This window comes from Protopterus annectens, chromosome 17.part0 (genome assembly GCF_019279795.1).
Source record: "Protopterus annectens isolate FY-2018-M chromosome 17.part0, PAN1.0, whole genome shotgun sequence".
Lineage (NCBI taxonomy): Eukaryota > Metazoa > Chordata > Ceratodontiformes > Protopteridae > Protopterus > Protopterus annectens.
In genome coordinates this window covers 150,544,532-150,558,597 of record NC_056751.1, presented here as the reverse complement: position 1 = coordinate 150,558,597, position 14,066 = coordinate 150,544,532, and the positions used below count along the sequence as shown (strand labels likewise).

Genomic DNA, 14,066 nt, shown 5'->3' with positions numbered 1-14,066 from the left:
TTTCTCAGGCCTTCCTCAGTCTCCTGCAGACAGACTCTCATTTTTCCAGTCATCCTGCAAGATCTGTTGGATCAAGGGACTCTTCAGTCTGTCTCAGTCTTCCAGCAGGGAACAGGGTTCTCTTCCAGGATGATGTTCTTCATGCTTCACTGTTGCAGTCATTACATTTGGGTTATCTGCATGCAGGTAGCCCTCCGGATCTACACTTTACTATGCTCTTCTTGCAAAGCCTGGGCTTTACTGTCAATCTCAAGAAGTCTGTTCTGGCTTTTCTTCCTCCTCAGCATTCTGTCCTGGACTGCTTATTTGCAGTCTCTGCTTCCTCTTAGTTCTTCCTGTCAGGGAATTTCTCTGAGCCCTAGGATTCACAGCATCCACCATTCCAGTGATAGCCTTTGCCAAACTTCACATGAGAAAGTTCCAGTGGTATCTCAGGACTGTTTGGCTCCAACATTGCCAGTCTCTCTGTCACCCTGTCTCAGACTTTTTTCTCTCTCTTTCTCTCCTCTCTTCTCACTCGCACACACACTGCCTTTTCAGGCTCCTACTTAGCTCTTCACAAACTCCTCCAATCAAGGATGGGAAGCCTCTTCCAGCAATCAAAGTTCAGGGGCTCTGACCCTTCCATCAGATGTCAGACTCCTCAACATCAAAGGGATGAGGACCTTGATTGCTCTACAGGCCTTTTGTTCTGGGTAACAGGCCTTCTAAAGGTTTTTACAGACCATACCACAGTCCTGTGCTACATCAAGCAAGTCTTATCTTTCCAGACTATCTTTTCAGGGCTAGGACTTTGCTGTCTGTCATATCACTCTTCAGGTGGTCTACATTCCCTGAGAGCATAACCTCATGGCAGACTGAGCTGGTCCATGACACAGCCTCATGGGTGCATTACAGGGCAGTGTTTCTGGACATTTGTTCATCATCAGTAGAGAGTACTCCTCAAGTGGATCTTTTTGCCTCCCTTCTGAAAAGACCACTATCTCTATTCTGTTCCAGAGGTACAAGTCCTCGGTCTTGGAAAGTGAACACCATGTCCTTTTCTTGGAAGGGGATGTGCCTGTATGCCTTTCTTTCTCTTTGTGTTTCCTGCACAAGATTAGACTCTCCTAGAATCTTTTGGCGACTCTCCTTTTGACCAGACAGCACTGGTTCCCCTTTCTCTTTCACCTGGCCAGGGGCACTCCTCATAAGTTACCTCACTGTGTGGAGATTTTCAGATATCACAAGAAGGGTCTCATTCACCCTTACTTCTCCACGATTCGGCTTATACTTTGGGTGATGGGGTTTTGATACAAAACCCTGAGCACTTACTCAAAAAGTTGTAAGCCAGGAAACCTACAACCAAGCATATTGTGTAGCTTGTGGTAATATGGGCAAGTGCCAGCATAGCCAACTGGAGTTTTGTAAAGAATGTCCCTTGAATATCAAACTGATTTTATACAAGATGCTTGTGTTACAAATGTATTAGAACTGTTATGTTATTTGTATATCAAACTGATTTTTGTGGTGAAAATGTATTTGTGAGCTTTGCTTGTGTTTGAAATGTATCAACAGTGCACCCTGCTGAAATTGAGAAATGGGTAAGAGTTTGGTATAATGGTTAAGGTATTTACCTTACAGACACAAGATGCAGGGTTTGATTCTTACATGGGGTAATTGGGTAGGCTGAAAATGGCCCACAAGGGCAGTTAGCCTAGTACTAATCTATGAACCGTATATACAGGTATTATTGTAGCTGAATTAAACGTATATGTTTTAATAGAGGATAGTGGCACAGCAGAGGTTCCATTTAAGAAAAATAAGAGAAATGTAAATGAGCTGTTAAGCCATTAAAAGGTACCCCACAGTGCTGAATAGGACTGGAGTCGCTGGGGAAGAGCCTTTGCCCATTAGCTCATTGAAAAGAGGGGGGAAGCCCCAGGCACTGTCATAAACATTTGAGTGTGTATTGTGGCCATCTGTATTAACTTCCTGTCTCAGCTTTAAAGGGGAATACTGGGAGAACCTAGAGTCAGGTGACTAAATTAAGTCATTCTGCTAGCCCTCTTGGAAAGTTATATTTTAGATATTACAAAGAGAAATCTCGGGAGTATTTAGTGTTCTGTTTGGGAAGCCTGACTAGAAAGACCCTCGCCCACCACCACATCTTGCCTTGTGGTCGTAAGTAACTTAACTAGGGAACAGTAATTCTCTTAGATTCAGTCAGGAGTGTATAGTGAAGCTTGGTTTAAATTTTTCTTTTTGTCTGAGTCTGTCCATTAGTGGTGTTTTCAATATTTCCTGTGATCTGAACTCTATGGTTTACTGTGAATTTATATTCAGCATTTGTATGTATTTCTGTTGTTAAATATATTTAAAATTGTTATTGTGGCTGATCCCTGTAGAAAGTACTTTACCTTTGAGGGTGCTTATATTTATTTGGTGACACTGGGCCACTCCAGGGCCTAGCCATCTTGGTGAACTATTGCCATTTGTATTAGTATTAATATTACACGGTGTAAATGGGATACCCTTTTAAGAGCCTTAAAGTAACTGCTTGGAGGCAGCATTTGTATGTATTTCTGTTAAATATATTTAAAATTGTTATTGTGGCTGATCCCTGTAGAAAGTACTTTACCTTTGAGGGTGCTTATATTTATTTGGTGACACTGGGCCACTCCAAGGCCTAGCCATCTTGGTGAACTATTGCCATTTGTATTAGTATTAATATTACACGGTGTAAATGGGATACCCTTTTAAGAGCCTTAAAGTAACTACCATATAGTCTGGGCAAAATTGGTGGAGCAGGTAATTTATGCCAGCCTTTCCAGTGTGTGTGAAAATTAAGTCTGAGTGTGTATTTGTCAGCTACTTGGGGCAGGGACACAAAGCACTGGCTTTACAGAGGGGGTGCTGGAGGACTTTGCTTGGACACTGTGCTGAGGACCTACCCTCCAGCTGTACCAGTGGGGATTCTTACTGGGGACTTGGAAAGGAGATGGATATAGGCATTCAGACCCTGGGCTGAGTGTGTTCCTTGTGTGCTCCTTAAGGGAAATTGCCTTAATGCAGAGAGGTCTGCATCTGGAAATAGTGTATCCATTTGTATTCCAAGTGCATGCCCTTCTCAGGTGTCAGTGGTGAGAATTCAGGCTCCTTTATTACTGGCCCAGCATGGAGATGACACATATTGGTGGCCATCACATATTGGTAGCAGTGGTGGGCAGCAAATAGCTAAATGAAGGAGACTTTCTGTTTGGGGTCTCAAGCATAACTAGGATCCCTTTTCAGTGGGGAGGCCTTTTGATTCTTTCCTATTGATTGATGCTAGCTTGGCTTCTTTCTAAACTCATTTGTCAGCAATTTCTGCCCGTTTTGTCTTTGATCCCCTCCTTTTGCCTCTTCTTTTGAAGTCAAGCAGTTTGTGTCTTATCAGGCCTCCAAGGTGGCCTGTACCTCCCTCCTTCTTGGGACTTTAGAAAAATTCACCCGGACTCCTTTTGTGCCTGCTTCCTATTTCTGTCTTCAACACTGTGCCTGGAAGACTGTTTTGTTACTGGCTGTCACTTCAGCCAATAGTTTCTGAACTCCAGGCTCTTATGGCAGTTCCTCCCTTTTCATAGGAAAAAGGTGCGTCTGTGCGTCTGTGTACTAATCCTTCATTTTTGCCCAAAGTGGTTAATGATTTATCCCGAAATTGTGTTTTTTTTTTTTTATTATTCTGTTTCGGCAGTCTGCTAGTAAGAAGGTTTTTCAGACATTAGATTTGCATAGACAGCTCAGATATTTGGACAAAACAAATGCCTTCAGAACATTTGAACAGCTTTTTGTTTCTTTTAGTTCTGGAACATTGGGTTTGGCTGTTTTCTAAGCAAACCACATCCTCTTGGATTTCTAAGGCCATTTCCTATTGCTGTTCTTTTCATGGTAAGCAGCTGTCTGCTTCATTTCAAGTTCATTACATTAGGGCAGTTGCCTCTTCTGGATATTTTTTTCAAGGATCTGGGTACAAGACCCATTCTAGAAGCTATCACTTGGACTTCTGTTAACATCCAGTTTAGGTTTACTAAAAGTATTTCCAGAGCCAGGGAGGGGTTTGCTATAATTTTGACATGGTTTTGATGAAGGTTCTTGCCTTCCTCCTCTTGTTACTTATAGTAACTTTTGTAATCCCCCCCCCACATTTTAAGGAATACTGCAACAGTGATAAGTAAGGACATAAAATCTTACCATAACAGTGGGTGTCCTACTGTGGTATTCCATCCCTTCCTCCTTGCCCCCTTTTCTCTTTTTTTTTTTTTTTTTTTTTCTTTTTCTTGAGTACACTGTTCCAGCTGGGGAGGGGGGCTTTTTTGCCCTTTTCCCCTTTCTCCTGTTTCCTGGATGTACATAATTTTTTTTTTTTCCTGGGTTTCTCTAGTCCTCTTGGGGCACTTCAGTTCTGGGGATTGAGCATTGCTAAGTCACCTTTATGTCCTATGCTCTCATGTGGAGATGTGTCTGACTAGTGTCGCTCTGATGTAAAGGCTTTGGTGTGGTTAGGCTTTCCTCAACAAGATATCCCACATATAAGGAATACTGGAAATAGTAAAAAGTAGGACCTGTATTGTTATGGTAAGATTTTGCACAACTGTACTTTGTCCAGACAAATGAAATACATTACATTTTTGTCACCAGGAGGCTTTTAGGAGGTGCGTCTCCTATCGGTGCTTGCTTCAGTGATGTATTCCATGCTGGCCATTGTGCTTTAGACCACTTGATGGTTGCTTCTTAACTACCAGCTGTTATTACCTCAGATATTTCCAGGAGTTGTGCCTGTTTGGGCAGCAGCTCAGTGTTTGAGCTTTGCTCATAAAGTAGCTCCACCCTGCTGGTCTTTTTTGCTACTCTGCATTCTTCCCTACAATTGCCTAGTGCAGAAGGCCTTAAATCTGATAGAGGAGAATATTTATTCCTTAAATCAATCTGTGTAGGCCTTTAGCAGTGGGTACTGATCACCTTTCCTGTTGTTTGGATGGTCTCTTCTAATGGATGGAGTTTCCAGCAAGTCTGGTAACTATATATTTGTGTAGTCTTGTGTGTGATTTCTTTTTTTTTTTTTTTTTCTTTCTTTCTTTCAACTTGTGCTTGCTAAATAGTTTAAGGACCAAGTTGAGTAGAGTAAAAGCTAGACTTGCTTAAAACTGAACGGTGTGCATTCTACTGACATGAAGGCCTCAGTCCATTGGAACTAGAAAAGGCAGTTATTAGCTGAGGGTTGCAGAAAAGGGAATTCCACACGTATTAAGTCACTGCAGTGTCCGCTCCTTTGGCATAGAGAGAGAGGGACAGAACCCTGATTGTGACACAGGCATCTAGAATTTCTTTAGCCTGTTGGGCAACTTTTTGAGCAGATGTGGGGAAGAGGAATAATGATTATCCATTTTCTGCCCATCTCTTTGGGATGGGGGGGGGTGCGGCAGCTGTTTCACTAGATCCAGTGGTGGAACTGGGGTTGAGATGAGGGATGGTAGTAGATGCATGGGTGGGTAAATGAGGAATGTGCCACCATGTAGGTGGGGGGATCCTTTGTGGTGGCACTATACACCTACTTAGTTGACACCAGCCCAGCACATCAGAGGATGTTTGGTCCTGAGAACCCCTGGGTGCCATTATAACTGTCCTCCGTTTATCTGCACCTCTCCTGCATTTGTGGGGTATTTTATAGCCTGGTGGCTGGCTGGTCTTTCTGCCCAGAGGGATAGGAAATTTCTGTAGTCTAACCTGGCCCCAGCTCAGCTGCATTCATCTCTGGGAGGGAAGGAAATATGGGGGAAGCTGGGGTTCAAATCCAATGATTGGCAAATCACTAAATCAGCCAACCAACTAAATGATGCTGATTGCCTTGCAGATTCGCTAATATAGTGAATACATACATGTTGCTTCTTGGAGGGATGTGGTTAAGTGGGAGAGCAAAAGATGGCCTAGCGTTAGGTTCAGTAGCCTAAGAAAAATCTGAGGCAGAATTCAGTGATTATTATTAATAATAAATAATATCACTATTGTAGTACACTGTCCTTGTTCCACATTCTTAGAGTTTTTCATGTTCTCTTCCTTTTTCACCATACTAGAATGTTCGAGCAGGTTTACGCATGCAAATCGCCACTGTCAAAAGCATCCATATGCAAGGCTGAGACGTGTAGAACCCACAGGTGGACAATGCAAATTGCAAATGGTCAACAATAAAGATGTTGCAGAGTGGTTAGAAAGGTAAGTCTGGATAACTTCAGTTCCCGTACTGGTTCTCATTTGTCTAGTTTGAAATGCTACATATACCTTGCACATGTTTGCTGGAGCAGTAACATTTGTGCGCATCATCTTCAGATATGGTCTTCACTACTACTGACTTTTACAGTCCTTCGTTTGGGTGTGCATGTTGAGGAGGGCTTGCTAGTTTAGCTTCAGAACTTTATTAATGGAAAATTTCATTTTATTTAAATTTTATGTTTTTCAAAATTTAAATTGCATTGTAATAGTTCCATTACACAGTGAAAGAAAAGTGTTTTTTTTTCCCTTTTTTTTTTTTTTATGTATTTTAAATTAATTTTAAGTCTGTATCTGGTTTAGGTAAGGTCTTGGTCTATATTAGTAATTCCAGTTCATAGTTTCATTGCATTTTGCTGCTTAACCAGTCTTGCTTTTGGTATTAAACCCTAGTTTCATTAAGTACCGAGTATGTGTCGGGCTAGTTCAGGACTTGCCTTTGCAATGAGGCATGTCAGGTAGGAGCTAAGGGTCTAATTGTTTTTTCCTTCTCACCCACCCTGTTGCAGCTGTGTTTTGTAAACCCAGTGTATCTGTAGTTGCCTGCCCTTTATGATAATTTGACAAACTAACCCCCCCCCCGCCCCCATTTATTGACTGACAGTAAGCACTGAAGTATCGTTTTGCAAAGTCTCTCGCCTTAAACTACTCCACAAGCTAAAAGACCTTTGGTAAAATTGGTTAATATTGACTGTAGAGATACTGCTTGCACTGATTTTAGTATCAAATTAGTGAGTTTCCCCCAGAGGAATTCCTGTCAGTATCATGGACCAGCACTTCACCACAACTTCTGTAGCCAGCCTGATTGAGATGAGTATCGTAAGACAGTGTAAGAATTGTTTAATGTCTGATGATCCTAAGTTATTCAAACAGCATAACTGTGTGTGACATATGTACATATATAATTTACTTGAAGGGGAAAAGTCTTACAGTAAACTTGGACACCCAAATCGTCAGTACACCACCTCTCCAAGGCCATCACAATGCACGCAATCCATCCATACGCAATCCATCCATATGGTGGGGTTCTAAAGATAAACTTGTCTAATCTTCAAAGAACGCCAAAACACAATGCTGGCACAAAACACGCTTGGCAAATTTAAGTCATGTGCAAGACTGTGGAAAGCAGAAGAGGAGGATAAGCATATAGGAACATACCTTTCCAAGAAAAGGACATGGTACCCACTTTCCAAGTTAGAGGACTTTGGACTCGAGAACAGAATTGAGGAAGTTGCCTGCCCAAACCAGAGGAAAAAAGATCCACTTAAGGAATACCCTAGCTCTGTACCAAGTCCAGAAATACCTCTGTGAAGCATCCATTTGTGAGATTTTGTCCAGGACCTGCTCAGAGAGTCTACCACAAGGTTGTGTTCTGAAGGGATGTAGACTGCCTAAGGGCTATCTGATGGTGGGTAGCAAAGTCCCAGGTCTGTAGGGCTAATCTGCAAAGAAAAGTCTTTGTGCCCCCGTTTGTTGATGTATGGCATGACTGTGATGTTGTCTCTAAAGACCTTTTAGTGAATCTGGAGACCAAAAAAGAATAGAAGGCCTCTAGGAACGAATGAGTGCCCTCATCTTTTATGTTTGATGTGATCTGACTGCTGATGAAGTGGCCAGTGACCCTGAACCTTCATGGGTGGGAGCCACTTCCAACAATCTGATCAGAAGCATCTGTGAACAGCTCTTAAATAGGGCTAGGAGTCTGAAAAGCAGACCTAGATTGAGGGAAATCTGCCAAATCCACCAGTGAAAGGTAGCATTGAAGCTTCTTCATATGCAGCTTAGCAAGGGGAAGTATGTGAATGTAGATGTCGTGAACCCCAAGGCTCTGAGAAATTCCCTCGCAGGGATGAGAGAAAGGGGAAGCACAGACTGTGGAAGTAGGTTATCGAAGAAACAGAACTTTGAAAGAGAGAGGAGTGGCCAGCATTGAGGTGGTTTGGATTCCGCAGCCCAGAAAAATGTGGTTTTGAAAATGAGTCTGAACGGACTTCTTGATTGATGGTGAATCCCAGACTGCGCAGAAAAGCAGATTCTAAAGCAGCCTGGACTGGGAGGGAGCCTGAAGAAGCAGGTTGCCCCAATATGGGAATATCTGGATTTCCAGAAGCCTGCAAAAGGCTATGACAAGGGGTCATACACTTGGTGAATACCCTTGGGACTGTAAGGTTGAAGCAGAGAACAGAAAATAAATGGAAGAAGCAGAAACTTAACTTCATGGCGAGAGGGTGAGTAAGAAATATAAAGATAGGCATCCTTCAGGTCTAAGGAGACCAGAAATGCTTATGGAAGCAAGGGAGGAAAGAAGAAATCTGTAGAAAGATGTTGAGAAAGAGGTCTATGATGGGTCTTCATGACCTTTCCTTTCTGGGAACCAGAAACATCCTGAGTAAAACCCTATTCAGGGATTCTGGAATGGGTTGGATGTTTTTTTGATCCAATATATCCTGCAGGACCACAGAAAGGTGAGTAAGTTGGTTCATAGTCTGGAGAAGTTAGATAGTTCATGGTCTGGATAAGGTTGAGAGACTTGGGGGGGGGGGGTCCCATACCGTAAAATAGCCATGATGAATAACAGCAAATACTCAAGAGTTTGAAGTAATCTGTTGTCAGGCTGGGTAATTTGACCAAATGGAGCAGGGGAAATGTTAGATGGAGGCAGATTTGTCTTAAAAAAGAGGCTTTTGAGTCTTGGAAGTCTGGGTGGGTTTATGCTTTGGAACCCTTTTCCCTTTAGGAGGCTGACAAAGTTCCCTATAAACAAAAGCAGACTTCTGATAGTTTCTCTGAAATTTTGGGATGGGAGAAGCAAAAATTTGTTTAAGGGCCTGTGTAACTGTACAGTCTTGGTCAGGAGCAGTACAAGAAAGATTTTGGTTGTCCAAAGGAGCATCTAGCCATAATATTATCGGGTAAAATCTGGAGGCAAAAGGCATTCAGACAGACATTCAACCATGGTGATCGGACTAGCATTAAATAAGTTCCGAGTATTGAGCATGCATACATCCACAGTTATGCCCTATGCCTGATGGATAACTCTGGAAGGATGCAGAGGCTTTGGTATACTGGCCGGTCATTTAGCTATTCTTGGCAGGAGATCCCACATGCGATGAATACTGCAACAGTGAAAAGGATATCTGATGTTATGGTAATATCTTTCACGATTGTACTTTATGTTCGTAATCTCAAAAGCACAATGCAGCAATGTGCTGAGCTGATTGAGAGTGATGTTGCATACATTGAGGCTGAAGGTACAGCGAACCTACTGTCTAATAAATTTTGGCTCCAACTTTACCCCTCTCTCACTTTCATTTGTCCTTCAAGCTATACCTGAAACTGGCTCGCCTACAGCTATTACACAAGACAAAGTACTAAAACCTGCTATCAAAAGCTTAAAATACTGCGGTGATGAGTCCTGACAGTATCCCTGTGTTTATCTTAAATAGCATGAAGCACAATATAGCCACACCCCTACAACACTGTTCAATCTTCACCTCCATACAGGTTTTGTAACAAGTGACTGGAGGTCATCTAGAGTCATTCCCCTGCATAAGGGAGGGCCTTCCACAGACCCAGGCAATTTATATAGACCAGTCTGACCATCCTCATGCAAGGTCATGGGAAAACCTCTGGAACTAATCAAACACCTGTTTCAGTTTGAATTCACCAAGGGCAGTTCAAGCTTAATCGACCTAATGAATTTTTTGGAAAAGGTCACCAAAGTAGTGGAGGAAGGCCAAACTGCACACCACATACTTCAATCTGGCCAAAGCTTTTGACACCATTCCCCACTCAGGCATGGTAGAAAAGCTAATTTAGCTGTGCATAAACCCTTATGTCACTTGCTGGGTTGCCACCGGCTCACAGGATGCAAGTAATTAAAATAGGGGAAGTTGCCTTCACAAAGGGACCAGTCACCAGTGGAGTCTGAGACCTGTCCAGTTTAGCATCTATTTATGAAGTAAAAGCCAATACCAACGGGCTCTGGCTGACTAGGTTTGTAGATGGTTGCAAGCTAGGAGCATTCATTGAATCTCCAGATGACTTGGCCATCTTGCGGGAAGGTTCATCTTAAATAACTGGCGCCAAAATCATGGACTGAAACTAAATGCCAAAAAATGCATTAGTGTATCCTCTACCCCAGGGAACTACCACATTGGCAAAATGCCCCTAAGAGTTGACCCAGTTGTTCAGGATTTGGGAACCTGCATGGACTGTGGCTTAACTTTTGGCCAACATGTGTGCATTATAGTAGGAAAGTCCTTCTGTATTGCACAACTTAGAAACAAAGGGATTTTCTCTAGATCTAGGGATGTTATCCCCCTTTTACTCAGCCCTCATTAGGCCAGTCATATAAGGTTTAAACATGTCCTACATGATCCAACTCAAAACCATGTTGCTATACTCTGTATCCTACAGACTTCTAAGAGGTGACTTGTGTCTGGCATACAAGACATCCTTCAGCCTATTAACTCATGAATTTACTTCAGCAACCATTTGAAATGTAGGGACCTGCTAGAGTGAATCCGGAAATACAGAGATTGGCCAAAAGATTTGACTTTCTAAGTCAATATATACAGTTTCTCTGAATATTCCCCCTTCTCCAAGGTATGGCAGTCAGCGAGTTGGTATATACAAGTTTGAAGTCTTTCTCCTGTGTGGGTTTTTTTTTTGGTTTGTTGGCACTCAGCATTTTTTGAGTGCTGACATTTCCAATCAGGGAGCCATTTACTGCATATCAGCAAGTCAAATGGCATCAGAAGTGCTCTGTTTAGGGATCTAAACTTCAACATCAACAAAACAGTTTGGAGAGACAGGTGCATCTCCTAGAGATACTGCTGCTCTGGAACAGGCTCCTTATTCACACAAAACCAAAGTTGATCCCTGTCCATATTCAAGCACAATTTAAAATCTATGGATAAGAAACAGAAAATTTACCCCAGGGTTGAATCCTGTATCCCATGAATGAGTCCCCTCAGATTCTGTTGTATGATCCCATTTATTCTCATTAGGGGTAATATAAAATTATCAACAATGGGATGGGTAAGGCCAATCTGTGACTAAATAGAGTAGGTCATTTTGAGCACAAAAAGGAAAACTGGCTAGGCTTAAAATGGCCCGCAAAGGCAGCTAGATTAGTACCTACCTATGAACTTGTACTATTTTTTCCCCTGCTAGCCACACACAAGTTGTGTTGGAGGGGAAGTCCAAATTACTTTGTCAAACTTCTCTGTGTGCTTTGGTGGAAAAGCTGAAGCCTGGATATTGCACCATTGATTAACTCTCTTGTTAATATTTTTTTAAATACTTATTTTTGCTACATACATAACTGTCCATTCTGCAACTCTTGGCACATCAGAGATTTTGTAGTCTCGCCCTCTCTCCTTTGGTTAGGGGCTCCAATAGATTTTTGTTGCCTAGATATTGTGGTACTAGCCTGAAATTCTTCTTAGCTTTCTACAATCTTTAGTTCTAATAATCTAGAGATATTGCTAGTTTTAGATTTTTTTGTTTTTTAGTCCAGTAATGTGACCTTATTGATGCATAGTACACTTCACAGCTTCTGTAATGCTGGGCATAAGCAGAATGTTTGAGGTATGAGTCAGATCTGATTTTGTTCAAGTTTCTTTTCTTTTCAGTTTTGTTGATGATGAGGTTAAGAAGAGTAGTTTAAGCTGCTCTATTTGAGAGTGGGATCATATCCTAACCTTGTAGTTTGATGTTATATGATCCTGTCTCGCCTACATTCTGTACTGATGGGCTCGGAGCCGATCCCTCCGCTCAGACTCGGTACGCTATGCTATAGAGCGAAGCCTCTTATTGGCTGAGCTATTTTCTATCCCAGGATGCACCACCACTAATCCCCCAGATCTCATTTGCCGCTTACAAGCTAAGACGTGGTCTCAACTTGGCTGAGCTAAGTACTGTTTTCTTTCTAAAGTTTCCTGTCAGGAAATCTCTTATTATTACCCAAAAAGCTGTTTTAACAGCTATTTTTGTCGTACGAGTGTGTTTTGGTACTTTTTGTTGTGAAAAATTGTGTGTTTGATTAAGGGAAAGGTTTCCCGTTTAAGTTAGAGGGGCCTTCCCCTATTATTCAGCTAGTATCTTAATTTTTTTCAAGAAGGTCAAGTACCCGTTTAAGTTAGAGGGTCTTGGCCCTCCTTTTCAGTATTTTGTTCTTGTCTGATATTACATTGTATTGTGTCTTAAAAAAAAAAAAAAAAAAAAAAAAAGTTGTTGGTTAAAATTTTTTGTATTGTGGTAAAATCTTCATATAGATAGTGCTACTTTTACTAGTTTTAGTCTTTTGATAATACATTATGTCGAAAGAACATAGACCCTCCTGGTTCAAAAAGTGCACGAGGTGCGGTTATAAAATGTCTATAACCGATGACCACTCCTCGTGCGTATATTGTTTAGGCGCCAAGCACCTACAGGAGTCCTGTAGCGTGTGTCACGCCTTTTCATCTAGAGTCCTCCAAGAGTGGAAGAATAAATTTAATATTGAAAGGGCTGATTAAACCCTCCTTCGAGGAGGCCTTATCTTCCTCTTCCTCTCCTACCAAAAAGAAGAAAAAAGCGTCGGCTCCGACCAGTCCGTCGAACCGACTGCTAAGAAACCTAGGCAGGCTTCTCCATCGGCTCCACGGACTTCGGAGCCGAGGGTGGAACGGTCTGCCTCTGCCTCCAGTCTCGACTCCTCTGGTTTCGGAGCCGAGGACTGGGGCGTCGAGAGGCGGGTCACCTTCATCGGCTCCACTGATTTTTGGAGCCGATGAGGGTTGCCGGCTCAGACTCTCTTCCCCTTCGGCGCCGAAGCCCTCCTCGGCACCGAGGGAAATTGTTTTGGGATCTCCCTCGGAACCGATATTGGTCGAGTCCATTCGGAGCCGGTCCCCCAGTCCTTTGGAGCCGATGGAGAAGTCGGTTCGGACCCGATCGGTTTCATCTAGATCCTCCAAGATGTCTGATTTGGACATCGACAGGGTGCTCCTAAGACTTTTCCAGTCTCCTGTGTTCCAAAAGTTAGTTTCGGCTCCAGCCCATTCGGCTTCGGAGCCGATGGTCCACCCTGTAGTTATGGTTCCTCCTCCCAACAGCCTCGGCACCGTTGGAGCCGGTGCTGGTGGAGCCGATGGAGGTTTTCGGGTCGGGCCCGACCCTTACTCCAACTCCGGCTCTCGAGTCGGAGTTCAGTACGTGGACCTCCTCTGTCGGCCCTGGGGGGGACGCTTCGGGACTGATGTTTTCGGTCCCAAGCCTTCCTCTCGGTGCGTCGGCTGCGGGGGTACAGTCTACTGTTGTGGCTACGGAGGTGGGACCTTCCCAGGATTCTGGTGGTCCGGCCTTCAGGGCCATGAGGAGTGCTTTAGCCAAATCCTCTTTGGCTACCTCCACGGTCTCTCCAGCACCTTCCCTGCATACGAAGACTGGGTCTTTGGCAGTCCCCCTGTCCTTAGACAGCGGAGCCCCGGGGCCTGAGGTCACTCCCACTGGGGGTTCCCCCCCCTCCTGGAGGTCCCTCTGAAGCTTCTTCGGAGGAACCTCCAAGGAAAAGATCGTGCAAGAGGAAGCACGTTGACTCCCCCGATAAGTCTCTCACGTCAGACACTGATCTTGATGATGCCGAGGGGTCCCCTAAGTCGTCCTCAGATGATGTCTCCTTTGCAGACATCCTGGAAGCCCTCAAACAACGAGGCGGCTGGCAATCCAAACCCCCTTCTGCTGACGAGTCGGTGTTCCTTAAGGCCTTCGGGGCTCAGCCCTCCACCTCCTGG

The 14,066-nt window shown here is 43.4% G+C and overlaps 1 protein-coding gene across 1 annotated transcript in view; it reads left to right on the top strand.

Annotated features, from left to right (window-relative positions):
- ZNF367 (zinc finger protein 367) overlaps positions 1–14,066 on the top strand; it is a 67,957-nt gene that overhangs the window by 29,595 nt on the left and 24,296 nt on the right. Inside the window, exon 4 of the mRNA XM_044059703.1 lies at positions 6,093–6,231. Coding sequence (XP_043915638.1) covers positions 6,093–6,231 — 139 coding nt within the window. The remainder of the gene's footprint in view (positions 1–6,092; positions 6,232–14,066) is intronic.